We start from the raw sequence: 20,996 nt of genomic DNA, 5'->3' as shown, positions 1-20,996 counted from the left end.
TTTATGTTCTCCTGAGACAATATGTCCTGAATGATGCACTGCAGAATATCAGCTCAAAACGTTCACCTTTATTGATCCATTTTAGTGTCCACAGCTGTAACATAATGATGCAGAACATGACAGACCAACATGTTCACTTTGCCAAGCAGCTCTACATTCCCACAATTATATATATATAAAAATCAAGTACTTATTCACAAGAGCCTGACCGACGCCTAGGTTGGCCAATGTTAATAAAACTGGGGTAAATTAGAAATAGTTTGATTACAGGGGGTTCTCCTACCTCAAAATGGGAATAAATATGCAAACAAGTAAAGTTAGTACACATTTATTTAAGGCAATGAGTCCGTGTCACCTTACTTTAAACGGTTGATGCATTTTCCTGTTACTTGGAGCCATTTAATTAGTAAACATAGATTTTATGGTTGAGTAAAAATTTGATATTTTACCTCCACAACCGTTCCAGTTTCTAAACTTAGGAAAATTAATTGCCCACCTCTGGTGTACAGTAGTATCTATAGTGTATAGATGTAATGATATCATCAGATACTAGAATGTGGTTACCACCAAAAGCTGGCAGTCATTAGCCCCAACACCCAGAATCAGTCAGGCTTATTAAAGTCATTTAAAGCCTTATGGCAACACCAAATTGTGTAATTTACATTTTGAAATTCTACACTCAAGTTTACATTCATTGTATATGAAATGCAAAAGCATGAGGCTGATTTTCCAGACAAACAGCAACATCAAGCAACACCTAACTTTAGTTTTTACCCATTCAAGTAAAGCAGTTACAAAACTGTCATACTGCTAAAAAAACAGGGGTTTACTTTTTTAAAAAGGCACTGTGTTATTGGTAACACTTGAGCCTTACACAAACCCATGCTTTAACTTCATTCGTGTATCTGTGCCACAATTGATCCCTCATAAATGTCCTTGTGTTTTCATATACAGTACTTTGTTACTGTAATAAAGGGGAAAAAAGCAGCTCTGTCACCTTAAATAGGTACTTATCACTGCAGTATTAAATAACTGCAAAAAAAACAAACAAACAAAAACACAGCACTACAATGAGGAGCAAAATTTTAAGTGTACTGCAAAGAAAAAAAAACATTAAAAGTTTGTTTTCCATACATTAACAACATAAGTAATCACCAAGCCTACTTATTATTAGCTTGCCTATGCTGCTCTATAAAGCATTTACGTATCTTTCTTTAATAAGTAGTATTCACATGTCATAAATGACAAAAAAAAAAAAAATCATCTCAAGGTAGATTTCTTCAGATCTTAGTGAGTAAAAAGCGCACACAGTGCTCTGCATTATCTGAAAGACTGTATAAACACAACTAACAAGACAAACATTAAAAAAAAAAAAAAACAATGTAGTCCTGAGTGGATGAATACATCATATTGCTGCAGGTCTATTATAGACACATATTACCAGCACCTTGCATTAACAAGTCTGTAAAGATAACAGGCGAGTTCATCATTATTAAAGTGATTTAATTGTAATAAAATCTTTAATTGGTATTTTGTTATGGCGCCCAGTTAAATGCTTCAGGAAACATACACCCATAGAAAAACAGCAGCGAAAGTGTTCTTGGAATTAAAAGGAGTATATGATCTCTTGCTTGAGCCTAGATTTGGGTGACGGTTCTTTTTTTATGACTTATCTTTATTAAATGCCAACATTTTGTAGAGTGGATTTATGTGTACGTCAGTAATGAGGGTCACAGTCTTCCACCATGCTGTCTGTGATGTAGTTGACTTTTAGCACCTCCTGGTAATACTCCTTTTCTACTTGTGTGTTGACGGTCCAGGCTACAACGTCGACACCCCTCTGGGCCCAGTACTGCACATAGTCCCTGCAGACAGGACACACAATCGGTGAGTGATGTTCCTCTGGTCTGAATGACCCGATAAAAACCTTTTAAGGATGAGTACAAAGCAATGACAACTTTTTTGGTATAACTTAAAAAAAAATGATGATCCACAACAATAAACTCCAGCATGGAATAAGACAGCAGCGCCATTAAAATGCACCTCTAATGAAGTCATTGCTGCATATATAGAATATAAGACCGTATGTTCCGGCTACAAAACTCACTGTGAGACAAAGTTCTTCTGTATCAGGAACGCCGAAACGCCACAGAGCTTCCACAAAACATGATGGTGTGCCCAGTCCAACAAGATGTCCATGAGAGTCATCCAGTGGTGTTTCCACAGCGATGAGAAACGCGGGGCACCGTCCCCGAACCGGCTCAGGCTCCAAGGCCGGTGGGTCAGTGCTGTGACCACGTCCGGGTCACTCTGTCTCATCTGGATACAAAGTGTTGGTGAACATTAAAACAGCAGCTACAATAGAAACATATATGTGGGAGAGATAAGCATGCTGTTTTGTTATAGAGCAATTTGTGTATTTTTTTCCCCCTCTTTCTGAGTCAGCACTATTTATTAGAATACCGTTTTAGTCCAGTATGGATTGTGAACCAAATAACTGCATGTTAACTCTTAGACTGTGCAAAAATAAGTACAATTAAAACTGTAAACTACTTTGAGCCACATGTCAGCTGATGTCAGGTCATCTTAGCGTTCACTTTAGTTGGTAACAAGTGAATGAAAATGGGAACCAAGAGCTCAGGCACTAAGAGCTGTGTGCTCATACTGTTTAATTAGTCTTGTAATCCATCACCTAAATGTGTCTAAGAGGTGCAAAGTGTAACACACAGATATCCGCTTATCCTACTCAGGGTTGCGGAGGGCCTGGAGCCTGTAACAGCTGCCATAGGGCCTGAGGTGGGGCACACCCTGGACAGGTCTCCAGCCTGTTGCAGTGCTAACACAGACGCAAAAGCATTCATACTTACATCCACACCTATGGCCAGTTTAGAATCAGCAATTAACCTAACCCACCAACTATGATAGGAAGCCAGAGTACTCAAAGAGAACCCACAGAGACATGGGGAGAAAATGCAAACTCCACACAGAAAGGCCCAGGCCAAATGCTTGATTTGGACCCAGGACCTTCATACTATGAGGCAACAGTGTTAACCACGTTGCCAACGTGCTGCAAGTTTAAAAAAAATCTTCTGAAAGTGGTCAGGGTTCATAATCATGCATAGAGAACTTTGAACTTCTAGTTTATAGTAGAAGTTAATTAATGTAGGATAAATAAGATAAGCTGACCCACACAAACATGTTTCTACATTTCTTCTGTTGTTTTTTTGTTTCACTGTGTGCAGCCGAACTGTCTGAACTTTGTGCATCTTTACTTTTTGTACTTTTTAAGGGTGTGTAATTGCAGCTAAGCACTCCCTTGAAATTACCCCTTTGGGGACAAACGGTGCTACGTGACCTGAAAGTCACCAGAAACTCTTCATGTCTGTAATTTGATTCTTTATACTACATATTAGTTTACCCCGGTGTATTTTCTTCTAAATTGTCATTTTCCTCTAGTTGGACGAGATCATATAAAGAAAACCACAGAGAAAAATCCCTCCTGAAAAACAGTGTGTTTACTGACATGAACTAAACTTTAAACTCTACAGATATGAGCCGTCTTACCCTGTAGATGACTTTGGGCTCGAAGGAGCAGACGATGCTGCTGTTGTAGAGGACCGGATGTTTCTTATACAATTCTTTTAGAGCTGCGGCTGCCTGAGTAGGAAGAAGAAACAAATGGTTATCGTAGGTCATTCAGCTGTTTGCAGATTTAATGTTTTTGCTTGTGGGTGTTCCTCTCCGACCACTAGGTGGTAATTAGCAGCTGTGTATGCACAGACACGCGGACCAGCAAATCATAAACGTCAGTATGCGAACCTACAACCACAACTGCAGCTTTCCCTTCCTTAAAAACGTGCAAACGCTGCACTTAAGGAGTTGAGTAACTAACCTAACTTTAAGCTAAGAGACTGCTGCCCTTGGCTCAGTTTTTATGTTGCCAACACAAACAAAGTTACATTTAGTTGTTAAAGAGCAAACAAACAAGGAACGTCTAACAGCACGCAGAATGTTACCACACAAACAAAACATTACTTATCAGTGGTGCTGTCCTCAATCTGTGAGAAGCTGTGTGTGTGCGCGTCCGTGTGCGTTTTAGAGGTTTGTAATTTGTTTGAGTACAGACAAACCTGGAACATGTGTTCTGGACATCTCTAAGTGCATCAGTGTTTGACCTAGTAGTGTTTCTCCTCTCTGGATATTCCCAGTATGACTCTGGCTTGCCACAACTAATTTTAATGATTAGATTTGTGTAACTAATGGAGTGGTGACATGTATTATAGGGCCATTCTATTGGTAATGAATAAAAAAGTAGAAATAATGAAGTGGTGGACTTGTGATCATTTTGTATCAAGCCATCAATTAAAATCAACACACATGATGCAATCTCTCAGTTTTGTTGGCCTGGTTTACCTCATCTGGATGACCTTTGACATCAAAGTAGATGGTTAGCTGCAGTTTGATGCATTCCTCCACTGCCTCCTCCAGGGTGGGGATCTTCTCTCCTGCAAACTTGTCCCTGGTGGAAATAAAACAAGTAAGACTCGTTTTAACTGGATTTCTTTTTATATTGTGCCAGTGATCTTTCATTCGTCTCACTACACAGTTTGCCCAAGTCACTGTTATACTTGTTCACTCTCATCTAGCATAATTTTCCGGTTCTCCGCCATTTACCTGCTCCGATATTTCCCTGGGCTATAGTTTTTTGTTTGTTTTGAGAAATGTGTGTGCAACAGAAATGTATGTATGTGAGTTTAGAAGATCCTTGTTTACGTGTGTGTTTTGTTGATGTTTTTAATGTGTATTGAATGTTTTGTGTTTTGGAGATGGAGTGGGTCATCTATTTGGAAAGTCAGATATTTGATCCTTGGCACATCCAATCTAAATGCTGTCCTCAGGCAAAATACAGTGTTTATCTAACACAGTACAATCAAACTGTCATAGAGAAAGTATTATTTGAACATGTGTGTAAATTGGGTTTGTGTAAATCGAGAAGCAAAAACCTCTTGTTAAGAGTCTGAAATTATTAGTTTAAAACTGTTGTACATAAGCACGAATTATTCAGACGAGTAACCACTTTGCCAAGGTCTTGACGAAGACACACAGTCAATCTTAGATGAGAGGAAATAACCCAGGAATCACTGAGGCTCAAACCAGCATAGATTGAGAGGGTGCTGGCTAAGAAAGAAGACACTGCTCCAAAACTGACACCTTGACTGCCACCGTGGCTGACTAAGAAAGAAGACACTGCTCCAAAACTGACACCTTGGTCAGCCACTAATCAGAAGGTCGGTGGTTCGATCCCAGGCTGCCTCCTGGCTGCATGCCAAATATCCTTGGGCTAACCCCATGTTTGCTTACTGGTGGTGGTCAGAGGGCCCGGTGGCGCCAGTGTCCGGCAGCCTCGCCTCTGTCAGTGCGCCCCAGGGCAGCTGTGGCTACAATGTAGCTTGCCATTGCCAGTGTGTGAATGGGTGAATGACTGAATGTAGTGTAAAGTGCTTTGGGGTCCTTAGGGACTGAGTAAAGCGCTATACAAATGCAGGCCATTTTGACTGCAATTTGCAGCTGTCCACATGGATAAACCAAAAGCCTTCAAAACAAAAGTTTTATGGTCTGATTAGACAAAGATTGAGCTCTTTGGTCACAATGCCAAACATGCCAAGAGACGTGTTTGTAGGAGTGACGGAGAAGCTTTCAAATCTATGAACACTGTACTAACTGGCAAGCATGGTGGTAGTAGCATCATGCTCTGGGGGTGTTTTGCTGTCGGTGGTTCAGTGCACAAATTGGTTGGAATAGTGAGCATTGTTAATATGGAAGTCTAGTGTAGTATATAATCTTTATATTGCTGTGTTATTGTAAAGTCATATAAGTTAAAGTAAAAAAAAAAAAATGCATATGCCCCCCAGTGACTAATATATTACTTTAAATGTTGGATATGATCCAGTAGAAGCTGAAGTGTTTTCTTATTTGTGTGACCCTGACCTTTGACCTTGAAGCATTACATACTAGAATATGTGTATTTTGTTATCTTTACCCATATGATTGGAGCAGAACTGGCTGAAATCTTTGGCACTGATAAGCTGTAACAACTTTAAGATAAGATATAATCATCCAGTGTGTGATTTTGCAAAACTTTATGCCGTCATTGTGACATCATATGGCATCATATTGAAAAAAAAAAAGTGTGTTGTACAGCTCTCTCCATGTGCAGTGAAGGCCAAGGTGAAATGCTTGACCACCTAGGTACTCATTTCCAACAATGCCTAGTATATTGCTATAAAGTTTAAAGACAAATTATAATTTGTGGATAACAAAGTTTTTATTGAATTTCACATTTGATGTAACCTTGACCCAATGTTCACTAAAATAAAAATCAGCTCAAATTGATCAAAATAAAATTTAAAATTAAATCTTGTGTTGTGGCTTCTGTGTACGCTAGACCGCTAACAAACAGACAAACTGAGCGGATTACATACGTCCTCCCTTCGAGGGGGAAATTACCTTATTTCAGTGGATGTTTAAACCTGCTAGTATATTAGTGTGCAAGAACCTGTATCACATTAAAGCACCTCACTACCGTGTGCTTTGTTTGTGCCTTCCTGACTATATGCTTCTTTCTTACCTGAGTCGATGTTTAGCAGCTGCATCCAGTTTAGCCAGCTCTGACATTTTCATCTTGCTGAGGAATCCTGACCCACTGGTGGTCCGGTCCACGGTCTCATCATGCATCAGTATTGGGACGCCATCTGCTGAGAACTCCAGGTCCAATTCCACACCAGTCGCCCCATTCTTACTGGCCTTCAACAGAACAGACAATTTTCAGCATTGGATGTTTTTTCAGATGGAGTTGGTGGTCACAAATCTGCCCTAAAATCCACTTAGAAAAACAAACTTTGCAGCTTAATTTTCAACTACTGTACGACAAGAGTAGACATAATAGCCATGATCCATTTGAAGAAAATTTTACTTGACTAGCAAACCGATTATATCTGTACTCTGTGTTGACCTATAAATGGGGGTATATTGCAGTTACGAAATGCTGTTTGAAAGGGAACACCACTGCAACAAAGTCTGTACACTAAAAAGCACTGGCAGGTGTATTTTTGAGGTGTAATTTCTGGCTCAGCACACTCGCACCTCATATACACCTGATATAAGCATGTGGTCTGTATTTGATATCTTTATTTGTATAAATTAAAACCAATACATGGGACTACGCATATCCAGATGGTATTAGATTAATTATTACTCACATCTCTTTACTTTATCTCAACATGCAGATTAGTTAAACGAGGCTGGCTAGTTGGGAACTGGCTGATAACATTTTGATAGAAGGTGCTGCTGGAACAGTGGTGGCCTTAAAATGCATGTTCTCTGTGCTGATAAGTTATCCAGATACAAACTGGGTGTGAATACCAGAAGTTAAAGACATCGCAGTAGTTCCCCTTGCAACCACTGCCATAAAAAAAGAAACAAAAAAGGGCATATGAAGGATTATCGCTCCAAAACCCTCCCCACCTCATTCTCTCACCTCTCGGATAGATGCTATCGTGTTCTCCGGTGCATCGTGCCCGCCGCCCCGGTGAGCGACCACCGACACCTTGCCGGTGCCCGCCGTGCCCTTGACTGGGTGGAGCACCTTCTGGGTTCGGCTGGATGGTACCTGTGGGAAGCGGAACATGGCTAGAAAGAGGTAGAGAGAGGCGGTGAGGACCACTGTCCACACCGGGCTTCGGGTCCCCAGCAGGATCCCCACGAAGATAAGGGAGTACAGGGTCGCTTCATCTCCCAGCTGGAGCATCCTGTCTTTGTCTTCTCCACCTGTCCCACAGCAGAAAATAGCACCTGGCAGGAAATGTTCAGCATTTAAGGTGTGGGACGTTTACTGTCCTAATTTTAGTTTCTTTAAACGACCTAAATGAGATAAGAACATGCTTTGCCCGGCGATAAAACACTCATTACCAAGAGACAGTCCCCTGTCCGCGACTTAAAGGGAACTGCTGATTTACGCTTCCCGTTCCGCATTTAAGCTAACACCCCCAAAATGAATTAGATTTATTCAAAATTATAATAAAATTGTAATTATTATTCTCACTGAGCTGTTACAGAGCGATCATTGACAGCTTTCTCACAGGATGTCTCGGAACAAAAAAAAAAATAATTAAATATATATTAACATAAAAACGAGACGTTAAAGGTGAGCACATCCGGGTCACACCGCATAACTGCTTCCTGTTAGCTCTCATTCAAGTCATGTCATTTCGTGATCCAGCTTTCTTGTTTCTGCGTTTTTCTTTCATTTAGCTGGTCTCTGATCATGGTAAGCCTCGTTTTATATGCAAGCTCTTATCCAGCATTGACTGTTATTATCAGTAAGATTAATTTTTAGCCACACAAGGTCATTAGTGCTGTGGCAGGGCTGTGTGTTTTCTACAGTCATTGGTGACAGCTCAGTCAGGACATGTGCACCTTCAGGTTCTTTTATTCCACACAGCGGCTACACAACAGCTGCTGTACATGTACTGCAAGTGTTCGTCTGGGTATACCTCTTGTATTTTTTTAAGCAACTGCATAATATTATATTTTGTATATTACTGCAATAGCAACGTACAGTGCACAAAATAAGTGAAGTAGAGAGTACAGGAAGGCTGGAGATGAGGGTCTGGGGTGATTTATGGCAGCAAGAGTGAAGGGGAAGGTTTGCAAGATGGTAATGATGCTATGATGTATGGTTTGGACATGATGGCACTGGCAAAAAGATCGGAGGTGGAAGAGTTGTAAGAGCTTCATAGGGAGAGATCAGAATGGACAAAATTAAGAATGAGCGCATCAGAGGGAAAGGTCAGGTTCAACAGTTTAGAGGCAAAGTTAGAGAAGCAAAGCTGAGATGGTTTGGACATGTGCAGAGGAGGGATAATGGATATATTGGATAAAAGATGTTGAAGATGGAGTTGCCAGGCAGAAGCAAAAAAGAGGATATTTAGATATGACCGAGGATATACCAGGGTGAGGTGGAGGCAAATGATCTGCTGTGGTGACCTAAATGAGCCAAAAAAGTGCTTCCCTCATATTTTACCACCTGGCTTGATGAAGAGCTAAACCTGATCTTTTACAGTATTGGTTTCCAGATGGTATGCCTAGAGGCAAGTCCTCATTTGCTAATGTGGTAACAAGCAATCTATTTTCCTTCTGAGAGAAACTTTACCTACTGTCAAAGAGCTCAACCGTTTCTGTTGGATTGTGTAAAGGTGTCTGTTAAACTAAATGGATGCAAGTTATATGCGAGTGGAGCTTATTTCCAGCCATAGAGCTGGAGCGGACGGGTTTGTGAACTGGTGTGCAGAGTACCACCTGCACAAAGTGGAGGATTCTATATCAGCTGGAGATGAGACCCCTATTACTATACATGTTATGTGGTACAAATACTTACAGGTATACATTGATAATGCACTTGCTTAGAACATACATGTGGAAAATGTGTATGAGAATCCATCAATGTCTTCATTTTCTCCAGACTCCATTTATTTATTTATTTATTTATTTATTAAATAAGGCCATTGTAGAGTTACATTATGCCATCAGTAGTTGTTTTGGAACAGGTCTTTATCTGACCCCCCACATGTGTTGTTCTCTGAGATTGTATTGATGAACCCTGGTAGGAAATACTGACAGAGAATAACATGTCATATTGAATTTATCTGTTTGATGTTATTTATTTTTCTACAGATCAGGTCACTTCTTCGGTGCAGATTAACTCCCCACGTCCTGTCCTTCACCAGAGGATCAAGTCTGTTCGCGGCTCGAACACCTTACAGTTTGCAGCCTTGTTCACCAAGTCTCAGGCCAATTCAGCAGCGCCTACATGGACCTGTTATCCCTAAAATCACAGCCCTTGTTAATTACTCGGATGTGTCCACACAGAAGTACACTATGATTTACACCCTGCCATACATTAAGCTCCTTCGAGCTGTGTCCAGGCTCAAACTCCTCCAAACTGCAATAACTGTGGTCATCTTGCCCCCGGTGTACGTCCTCTACTTCCAGGGAGCTGCCTCCGCCTTTCTTGTCGGCTACACGACAGGGATAGCTCTGTTTGCTGGTGTTATGCTGTATACTGCCAGTTACTTCTTCAGAAGGGTGGTGGGAATGATGTATCTGGATCCATCTCAGACCACGCTCAAAGTGTCCCACCTCACTTTCTGGGGAAAGCGCCATGACATGTACCTGCCAGTGTCAGATGTCATGACCATTGGAGACACAGGGGACTCCGTAAATGAGACCATACTGAAATTTAAGAGATACAGCAGTGCGGAGACTCTGTATTTCTCAACTCATTTTGGACGTGTGGTGGATGAACAGGCTTTTAAAAAAGTGTTTGGAAGTTTTTAAAATGATTATTTGTTTAAAAGAAAATGTGAAGTATTCTGAATAGTATTATCAAAATATAACATGTTAAGAGATGCATCTATTGTCCATGAACAATATTCTAAATGAAAACACATTATACAGCTTGCTGTTATATTTTATATCTAAGATATTTTAGCTGACATAGATCTGAATCATCCACAGTTGATAAATTACTGGTTTATTATTTTTCTTTTTTTATCTTAATTAAGGTTGAGAAGTAAGATTGCAGATTTAAAAAAAAAAAAAAAAAAATCTGGACCCTAACCCTAACCCTGTGGTAGGTTAACGGTTGTCTACTAAATGGTGACTATGTATGCAGCTGAAATAAAAAAAATCAAGTGAGATTGGCCTAACATTGTCCGAATATTCATGTTGCATCATTAGACCATGATAGGATAGCTCCACGGGTCACATGTCCTTCTTGCTGCAAGCTCCAAAGAAGTTGTCTCCTCCTGATATTGATTTTTTTTGTGTGTGTTAGGTTAAAGGGTAAACCTTAAAACTGTTATTATGTAAAATGCATTCTTCAACATTGTTTTTGATTGGGCTAGGGTTAGGGCATCCTGGCTGTAGAAACGGGGAATTATTCATACATTTTGCCTCAGGTTTGGTTCAAAGAAATGTCACTTTGGGAACAGTTTCTCTTGCTGAGTTTTTAGAACCTGTGAGTTTTCAGTTCTATCTTGGTTAAGATGTTTTCTGACATCTAGAAATAGAAGTAGAGCAGGTTAACTACCAGCTGGTGATTTGATCCAGGTTTCTTGGCTCATATCAAAGTGATTTGCAAATATGAAGGAGTGTGTATCATAGATAATAAGCTTTTATAAATGTTTTTTGAGTTCTCAGTAACAGTAGAAAAGCACTGCATAAACATTATTCCATTTACATTTACAATATCTCAAATATTGGCCCTGGAAATACTGCCACATATGACCACAGCTTCATAAAGCTTTTTATTTATTTACTCTTTCAAAAAAACAAGAAAACAAAAAACATATGACTCCACATGTCTCATTAAAAAAAGTGTTTCACTATGTTACTATGGACCTGGACTGATTTTAGTTTGTCTAGAAGTGGTACTGTGACAAAAATAAAACGATCATGAGATTTGCAAATCATTTGGATAACGATTGTATTCATAATATTAGAACAGAGCAGAAGAGAGGCACGGCTTTGTCCTGGAAAGTACAGGTGAATGTGACGATGGATGCAAAACACGACGTGTTTCACAAAAGGACTAAATGTAAACAAAGCAAATGGATATTGGTGAAAAGCAGACCACTCTGCTTCAGTCTCAGGGTGAAATGAAATGACAAAAATGCAATTCTTTAAAATCGCTGACTTCAGAAAAGTTTGGAGAAGTGTGTCTCGTGCTTGCAAGAACTCAAGATCTTTAATGAAAAGTGAAATAATGCATATGCTGAATTCATTTCTCATTGTGTAAGGGGGAAACAAATTTCCAAAAGCGGTCTAAAAACTCGTGGTGTGTGCAAAATGAATTGTTTGAACTTTAGGGATCTCTTTGCATCAAAAACCTTCAAAACTCCAAAAACATTCCCGTCAGTTTGACCGTGACAATTGAGCTCAAAGCTTAGTTACTGCTTAACGAAGGCTTCTTGTGCACCTGATACACAGTTAATGAACGCTCCACAAAAGCTGTTAAGTGTGTAGAGATCGTTTTGACAACAGGTGTTTCAGGTTAAAAAAAAATGAACATTAAAATTTGTGTCCACTTCAAATCCAAATGTCTTCACTTACACTCATGTGTAAGAACTTTCTGAGCCTAAAACTCTGCATAGATGTTTCCACTGAATTCTACACATCAGCAGCAATCCTATCAACTCCAGAGAAACACTCACAATACGTAATTTATAAGCACTCACTCAGTTTAATCTGAGTCATCAGTATGTGCCTCTGGGGGATTGTTGGCTTTCTCTTGCTCTTTTGCACATGTTTTTTTCCCACTTCCTTTATGTTTTGAGTTGCAGAACATGATTTGAAATTGATCCATACAAAATATTGGTGAATTTAAACATAGCACATGCAAATGCTGAAGAAACTTTATATTAGGAAGAAAAAAATCTTTAAACTTTTAAATTGACCAATAAAAAGTCAAAGAACAGAATTAATTCACAAAATATTTTAATGTTGAGTTGCTTCAGAAAGAATTCAATCAGATTTTTCTTGTTTTGTCTTTGCGCACCTTACTGTGTTTATCTTTAAATGTATACAATAAAAACCCCACCATAACAAAGTGGAAACATGTTTTTAGAATCTATTGCATATTTACAGTCCTCCCTGACCAAGGTCCTCTCTTGGTTGGTTACTTTGCCTCAAGTGTTCAACTCTCATAAGAGTCCTTGACACTAAAACTGTTCAAAAACATTTTAATAACATAACAGAAGAGTATGCATTTAATATTTCTACATTCATAAAGTGTCGCTTAACTCAAAGTGCATGCATCATAAAATAGCTTTTCAAAGAACTGCATCACTGCAAAAGCTTTTTCACCGCCATAAGCTGTTTCAGAAGTAGAAAGACAGTGGAACACAGAGTGGGATTCATAGGGGAAAACTCTTGGCACATATTCAAAAATTATCTAGTTTCTGATTAACTGTTTGGCACTTTCTGATAGTACCGGTCAAACTAAGGAAGATGAAGTTTGGCTGGATCTAACAGTGTCCATGACTCTTCTTCAGCAGATCAAGATGTGTCAGAGATCACATAAAGTACCAGGCAGTAAACCCAGCGAGGACAGCCATCCAGGCAGCCAGAACCACCTGGCAGGGCGGATGTCTGAGAAGTGTCATGGCTAACTGACACGCATGCGTAGGATTTCCACTAACAGCTGTTCAGAGGAGACATGAAGATGAGAATACAGAAAAAAGGAGGGGAAAAAAAACAGGACAATTGAATTAGGTACTTCATGTAACTTTGTAGCTATGAATGATGGTCTGACACTTTGCACTCAGACATCCCACAGTTATAAGGATCCCCTTTTAACTGAAGTCCGTGATGACACTGTCCAATCTTTTAAAGGCAAGTCTATAAACTATTATCAAACTGAGCACCAAGTTTTTAACTTTCTATCTGCAGAATGAAATGCTAGAAACAAATGTCATAAATACAGTAAAGGGGATGCATTTCTTACCCATTTTAGCTGCATAATACGGGCACTTGTTGATATCCTCACCCTCCATCATCTCTGCATGACTGTGTCCAAACCCTGCATCTTGGACCTCCTCTTTGATAGTTTTTCCAAGCTCTTCAAGTTCTGTGAATACCTTTTTTTAAATAATAAAATTAGATTTTTATTACCTTTAAATTTCTCTTTCAAACAATGCACCTTTTTGCAAATTGCTGTACATTGTATAATTCCTATAAGCAGTTTCCTCACCATCATGTTAAAGCCAAAAGCCTGATTAGATTCTTCCACAATCCTGTCTTTGGTCTCAGCATCCAGTTCCAGCTCATTCATCCTGCTTCGGTAAAGCTGCTTGAAGCCTTTGTGACTGTGGATTCCCTCAAACTGGTAGAAATTGAGACCTTCTCCTGTTGAGGGGAGCTTTAAAGCCCTCTGTGCCACTTTCTTAAGGATCTGTCCACCTGAGAGATCACCCATGTAGCGGGTGTAGGAGTGGGCCACTAACAACACCGGGTCCTTCTCCCCCACCTCATGGATGCGGTCCACATAAGGCTTGGTGCCTGCAGAGAGGCTGATCTGAAGAGAGAACACAACTGTCAAAGTCCAGTTGATACAAACCTTGTCTGGAGAAGATTTTTCTGTGTTAAATTCATTATATAACACTCTCAGCAGAGAGGACCTTTGATTAAATACAGCTTTTGGGATGATGATACCTGTATAATCATAACTTAAGTTCCAGAAAACACCAGCCTCCTCTGTGACTGACATATATATCCTCCATATGCTTCCTACTGACCTGGTTTTCCCAGTCTTCTCCATAGAAATACTCAAGGTCCCGGGCCAGGGCCTCACGCCGGTGCAGCTCTGCGGGGAAATATATTGGAGCGATATGATGATGGTCTTTGTTCTTCTCAATCTCCTCCTCCATAGCCGAGTAGACAAAATATAGAGCTGCTGTGCCTCTCTGACAGCAGAGGAAGGAAAGAGGGGAGAATAAGTGGGTCAGAGTCAGACATAAAATGTTTCATCTAGCAGAAACTGTTAGACATAATATACAGTTAAATGGTGAAATATGATTTTATTTGATAAACTGATGTTCCAGACAGCTCACATTTTGGCAGTTTCTTTGGCAGCATTTTTCTGATCGTGCCTTAGAACCAAGGCAAAGCATAGATCGAGACTTTATCACACTGACAATACTAAATGTAGGCCTATGCCTCTAAGCACTTTCGATATACAGGGTCAAACTGAAGACCTTTGTGTGACGCTCTCCTGTGTACAGTAGTTCACTGGTTCACAGACACTTTAGCTGCCTTAATTCTTGCCTTTATATAGTGAATAATCAAACCTTAAACAGCTCTCTTTTAATGCGTCCCCTGAGGAAATCTTTGACAAACTGGCAGTTCTCTGCTCTGTCGTGGGCCTCCTTGGTCCCCTCGGCCAACAGCTCAGACAGGTCTGTTGGACTTGGTGAAGCAGAAAAGGACAGGAAGGGCGACACAAAAGAACACTTAGCCGTTTATCTGAATGACAAAATAGCAGCAAAGATAAACTGCTGCTTATTTAGTTTGTTTTCTTCATACCTGAGAACTTCATCATCATCGTCATCATCCAAAGCAATCATTGACCTTCCTTTGTTGGCACTGTTGGGCTCTGGTGGGAGTTCGCTTTCCATTATACTGGTTATATTTTGGCCTTAATAAGAAAAGGCAGAGATTTAAAGAAAAATGTACAGCACAAACAAATACGAAAAAAAGCAGGAAATAAAAGAAAAGATTTAAATCATCAAAATAAACAACTTGTCACCAGTTAAAATTATTTATTTAAAGTAAAAAATATATATGCTTATGTAGCCTAAATACGGTTACGGTTAAACAGCCTGTTTACACGGTTACAATATCGCTTTCTAACGTGACAGCAAAAGCAGTTTGCGTCCTTTAATGCACCACATTTCCCTGTTAGCTGATCAAGCGCCAGGTGAAGGAATTACTGTGTTATCCCTTCAACGCATCTTCTTAAAAACCTTAGTTTTGGAGAAATATTTCACAGGCAGAGGCCGATAGCCACAGCTGACATCTGAAGGGAACAGTTACAAAACTGACACTGCACGTACGTGTGTTTCGTAAGCAGCTACCGTTATAGTTACACTGTGCTGCTCACACGTTAAAGAGCCGCTCTGTATGTGTGAACACAAACAGTGTGTTATTACAATGTTTTAGGGATACGACAATGAAACGCTAACTCACCTTGTCACAACACCGCCTACACTGCTCGTCCCCAAACCGCAGGATTCAACGTTCACGGGACACGGCGTGACAACAAACCAATCGGTGGGTTCCCTTTAGTTGAGGCGCATTCTGATTGGTTAAATCCTCAGCTTATACACCAATCAAAGGTTCGTTTGTTGTTTTGATACTCTTGATTGGTATTCATCCCTATTGATGTACAACGGCTTGTATTCGTCGTATTTAGGTTATTAGTTTGTGTAGATCCTGTGGGTTGTGGGTTAATTGAAGATAGGTGTGATGACACTTCCACTCCAGCCTACTTATACACTGTTCAAAAATGCATACAGTCAATTAAACCTCTGTGATACTGATCTGGTCAGCTAAATAGCACACTAGCAGTTTCAGCTGCTTTGGTGTTAATGAAATTCAAAACAGATGCATTAGAGCAGCAACAAAGGGACATTGCCCAAAACAGGAGTCGTTTGACAGGTGGAGGCCACTGACTGTTTTTTTTCTTTCTTTTTTTTTTTTTTTTTTTTTTTTTTTACCTTTTTTACCTTCATGCAGAAGTTGTACAGGTAGTCAGTCCAACTCCTCCAGGATGACACATTAATATGACATGTTCCAGAAGGTTCGCTGTGTCTTCCACCGCAGTCTCAAGAGCATTGAGGAGCTTTCAGGAGAAAGGTAGTTACTCTAGGAGAGCTGGACAGGACTGTAGAAGGTCCTTTGTGCAAGGAGGAACAGGTTGAGCACTGCCAGAGCCCTGTAAAATGACCTCCAATAGGCCACTGTGAGAGCCTCACCTCCTCTAGTGGGCCCTGTGCTCATTGCCTGGCACTGTGGAGCCTGATTGGTATTTGCCATAGAATACCGGGATTGTCAGATCCACCACTGGCACTCTGTGCTTTTCACATATGACATCAGGTTCACCCTGAGCACATGTGACAGATGTGAAAGGATCTGGACAAGAAGTGGAGAATGTTACGCTACCTGTAACATTGTTCAGCATGACTGGTTTGGATCTAAGTGAAGTTGCCCCGCCCCCCATCCAACAAAAGTGGTGTCAAATGTGTGTGCTACATTTGTTGTTTGGTTTGTGATAGCTATTATTTTGGGGGTTATTGTATTAACTTGGGAGGCTTGGACAGGTCCATGTACTTACCTTTTCTAACAGAAAACATGTCTACATTGTTCTGATAGTTATGTATTTTGTTACCCTCAAATAAAGTTTTTTCTCCAACAGAATGCATAGTCTATTTTAACTATTATATGTTAACCTACTTTTTTGCTTTTAAGAGTGTGATCATGACAAAAAATGTCAAATTCTGGTTTTTGTTTCACAACCTTTTCACAGTAAAGGTTCCTTGTCACATATCAGGCTGGTTGACCTTGGATGACCTGTAGAAACTTTTGTTAATATCTTTAAAATGATAGCGGCACAAACGAGAACTTTTGCAGCACAAATGTTTGACACCACTTTTGTTGGATTTTAAGAAGCTGGGTGGGGTGGGGGCAATTTCACTCATGGCTGGTTTTGTGGTGGATGAGTTATGGTTTGGGGAGGTATCTGGGAAATTGTGGTTCATTTTAAAAATTGTTCTTTTCAAAGTGTTCCTATAATTTTTCTGAGCAGTATATTTAACACTGAAAATATATAAATGTTGTACTTATTCTAATCTGCTGCTAAGTCTAATCTGCTAAGCCTCAAGAAATTGAGGCAGATAATCCATCATCTTGTAAATCTTCCTTGTCACATATCACCCCTGACACTCATTTCCACACAAACCACCGTGGTTGCACTCTCTTCATAGTGTGGACAAGTAATCCCACTCCCATTTTGAACCCATTTGTCAGTCCTACCGCGCACCTCATCACTGTCTCGTTGTTCTCTTACATGGCCTGCACCACCCTCAAATACTTGACTTCCTCATACAGTACCACAGTTCCTCATTTGCCACAATATCTTTGATATTGTGGCAAGTAGTGAAACTCCTTCTGACTTTTCCTGTACTTCTCCATCAACACTCCTAAGCAAACATTGAATCTGTAGTGCTCTTTGCAAGCCACACTGCTGCCCACTGATCATCGCCTCTGTTATCAGCAAAGTCCTTAACAACTCTTTCCCATAGCTCCATGGTATGGCATATCAACTTTATCCCTTTGTAATTCCTACAGCACATCACCCTTGTTCTTGAAAATCAGCACCACACTTCACGCCATTATAAAGCCAACTGCTCTCTCTCCTAGACATCCCCCATACCTCCATAGTTAAGTCATCTGGACCAACAAGTTTTCCTCTCTTCATCCTCAAAGATCTTCTTAGCTGCCCTCATTTCCTCTGTAGTAATTCTCCACATTCACTAACTGGCCTCCATCCATCCATCCTCCTCTCTTTCTTTTTCTTTGTTAATACAGAACACACAAAGAACACCTGCTCAATCAGTAAAATTAATTTCATCTTCATATGGCGAAAAATTAAAGCAGTTTCCACTTCTCCTTTATTAAACTATATTAACAGCCATATTTCATGTTTGAATGTATAAATTTGAAGTTTCAGAGCTGTAATGTACAGCAATCTCCTTAAAATAAACAACAGCATTGAAAATAACATAATTTGAATTAAAATGTTTATTTTACCCCTCGGTAAATCCAAAGATTAAGTATTTTAGGCAGCATTAATCTTTTTCTGCCCCAATGAAAAAGATGCAACAGAAAGTCTTTCTTAACAGAGAAAGTTCATAACGGTGATACCCGGTATCTCCAACTGGGCTTTGAAGTTTTGTCGAGCCAGCTTAGGCAAAGAAAACCTGGCTGTGCAAAACTTCCTTCATAGCACAACCCCTCTGCTAAGAGAACATGGAACTCCACTTATCGCTACTCTTTTGTGTAGTGTGTTGTCTACACCGCCAGGTGTCACTAGACTCCATGTGACGCCTCTGTACTGAACTCTCAGTACAGATAGAGCAGCTCGGTGTGATCTTTTAATCAAGTTCTGTTCTTCTAAAATTAACCAATTAAGATTAAGATTCACTTTAGAAGAACATGATTAAAAATAAATGTCCTATTGTCTCTGGGCGGCTAAATAAGAAACAACTAGAGAATGCCAAAAAATGCTCCTAAAAGAGCACAATATGTCGAAATCCATCAGTGAAAAACTATGAATGGGAACACTATAATTCAATTTAGTTCATCTAACCCCAGGGTTAGCTTTATGCTTTATACTATTTAATATTCTATTAACTTATTTATTTATTTTATTCCTTCTTCAGGATTTGAGATGTGCAAAGGCATAAACACATCTCTTGCATCACCAGACAGTCCATGGGAAATGTATTATTAACATCCTTTTGTCATATTCCTCTTCTGGCCGGGTTAATTTGCTGTTTTGATAATCTATACATGTGTCTAAGATGAGAACTACTTTTTGTGGTTGCAGTCACACCCTGGATAAAGAACACCCTCAGTTCACCTATGGGCTCCCAGAAGAACACTTGAGAACATGAACAAAGGAACAAAGGTACTTGATTGGAATTTTTTCCTTTGCAAAAACCTCAGGGTATTGAAAAGGATTCTGGCAGCTCGAAGCGCTTCTTTCATGTTTTGAAGCGGGCCCCGGAGCTCCACTCGATTGTAGGAAAGCCCCACTTGTACTTGTTGCTGTCCTGATCCGAAGCGTCCAACTGCAGACCCACCTCTGTTTGTTTGGTCATTGTTAATACTCTGAGACGAGCTTCCTATGATCAACAATATTACACTGACCTCGACTCCATTGCCTCCCAAGTGATTTTGTTGTTAGATTGAATACAATTTCCTGTGTTTATGAATATTTTGGCTGCTTTTCTCTGATTCATTAGTCATTAACAATATATAGGAAGGCATGCGCAGCTTTTTTGAACTGATGTGTAATACGCCTGAGTATGCCAAGTGCTGCTTGTGTTGTGCCAGGAGGGCATTTACCACAGTGTAACCTGGATACTATCGTGTTTGTACAACTCCCTGTAGGTGCTAAACTAAGCCCATCGATCCCTGGGGTTTGCATGACTCTACTATGATGAACTTCCAGCCACGCCAAGACCCCGTAGTCACACGTGTGTCATTCGGGTAGTGTGTGCCCCTTTATTGTTTACCACATTCCACATTGTTTTTGGCACAACATTTTGGATCTTTATTACACAAAAGGGAAACCTTCCTGTCTCTGAAGGATTTCCTCTTATTTTGAATAATGAAAAGACTCAAGCTAAAATAATCCAGAGCTGGATTCATCTTGGCTTGAATCACATTTTAGATGTTGTTTATTTCAAATACTGTTTGGGGATAACAACAACAACAGCCCCTTGACATTTTCTGACTAACACAAACTGGCATTCCTTCCTGCTGTTGTGACATTCCTCTAAATATAATTCTGTGCAAATGTCTTGAGTAACCCCTCAACCTTTATATCTCGCTAGGAAAGTTGGAAATAGGCGCAATTCTGTATTGAAATATATTCAAACCATGCATGGAAACACAGTATATAAGGCAAAACCAGAGTTTATTAAATTCAATTGAGTTTGAAAGTCAGTATTTGGTTAGACCAACTATTCTTCACTAAAGTCTTAACTCTATCAGGCAGCTTTTTTGTGATTTCTATTTCTGAAGTAGTCTTCAGAAATAGTTCTCCAGGTTTCTTGAAGGACATTTTAGAAGCTCTTCTTTGAACATTTCTATTGTACCCTTCTGCGTCAATATGATTCCACACTGCTTCAATAATGTTGATGTCCAAGCTCTTCTGAGGCCAATCCATGACTGATGGTGTTTCATTGTGGGTTTTTCTATCCAGTTATGTTTTTACTGGCAGTGTGTTTGGGGTTATTGTCAGGCTGGAAGATAAAGCTGTTGCCAGCCAGACGTTTTCCAAACGGTAACGTATGGTGGATCAAAATCTGACGGTCGTTTTCTGTGTTCATAGTTCCATCAACTTTAACAAGATCCTGAAACCAATTGGCTGAAATTCAGCCCCAAACCATGACAGATGCATATATCCAAACTCCTCTGTACATATTTATGATTACTTGAACCAAAGATTTTACATTCATCTCTCCATCAGACCTGTTGCCACTGATTTTCAGGCCAGATCTTGTGTAAGTTGGTATACCTCAGCCCTTTCCCCTTGTTTCCCTTCTTCTTGATAGCAACCCTTGAGAACATTTCTGATGAAGCTTCAGTGA

General features: G+C 39.9%; 3 protein-coding genes across 5 annotated transcripts; 1 reads left to right on the top strand and 2 right to left on the bottom strand.

Moving 5' to 3' along the window:
• Window positions 1-48: 48 nt before the first annotated feature.
• Window positions 49-8,122, bottom strand: gde1 (glycerophosphodiester phosphodiesterase 1). 2 transcript variants are annotated; one of them, XM_031727469.2, is made up of 7 exons: window positions 7,969-8,122; window positions 7,538-7,851; window positions 6,629-6,804; window positions 4,414-4,519; window positions 3,565-3,657; window positions 2,108-2,319; window positions 1,718-1,865 (listed from the first exon to the last, which is right to left on the bottom strand). In XM_031727469.2, exons 2-7 carry the CDS (start codon window positions 7,805-7,807, stop codon window positions 1,718-1,720), a joined length of 1,005 nt encoding a protein of 334 aa, XP_031583329.1. In that variant the 5' UTR covers window positions 7,808-7,851; window positions 7,969-8,122. The 2 variants fall into 2 exon arrangements, with proteins under 2 accessions (XP_039469623.1, XP_031583329.1); XM_039613689.1 differs by having other exon boundaries at window positions 49-1,865; window positions 7,538-8,122.
• Window positions 8,123-8,194: 72 nt separating this feature from the next.
• Window positions 8,195-11,452, top strand: tmem186 (transmembrane protein 186). The gene is made up of 2 exons (XM_031727470.2): window positions 8,195-8,326; window positions 9,733-11,452. Exons 1-2 carry the CDS (start codon window positions 8,324-8,326, stop codon window positions 10,393-10,395), a joined length of 666 nt encoding a protein of 221 aa, XP_031583330.1. The 5' UTR covers window positions 8,195-8,323; the 3' UTR covers window positions 10,396-11,452.
• Window positions 11,453-12,538: 1,086 nt separating this feature from the next.
• On the bottom strand, window positions 12,539-15,936 carry hmox2a (heme oxygenase 2a). Of its 2 annotated transcripts, none has more exons than XM_031727468.2 (7): window positions 15,805-15,936; window positions 15,142-15,253; window positions 14,907-15,024; window positions 14,355-14,522; window positions 13,811-14,134; window positions 13,565-13,697; window positions 12,539-13,261 (listed from the first exon to the last, which is right to left on the bottom strand). In XM_031727468.2, the coding sequence occupies exons 2-7, from the start codon at window positions 15,231-15,233 to the stop codon at window positions 13,134-13,136; spliced, it is 963 nt and encodes a 320-aa protein (XP_031583328.1). In that variant the 5' UTR covers window positions 15,234-15,253; window positions 15,805-15,936; the 3' UTR covers window positions 12,539-13,133. The 2 variants fall into 2 exon arrangements, with proteins under 2 accessions (XP_031583328.1, XP_039468849.1); XM_039612915.1 differs by lacking the exon at window positions 15,805-15,936 and adding an exon at window positions 15,582-15,603.
• Window positions 15,937-20,996: the final 5,060 nt, after the last annotated feature.

Source organism: Oreochromis aureus, linkage group 6, assembly GCF_013358895.1.
Source record: "Oreochromis aureus strain Israel breed Guangdong linkage group 6, ZZ_aureus, whole genome shotgun sequence".
Lineage (NCBI taxonomy): Eukaryota > Metazoa > Chordata > Actinopteri > Cichliformes > Cichlidae > Oreochromis > Oreochromis aureus.
This window is presented reverse-complemented; position numbering and strand designations above follow the sequence as displayed.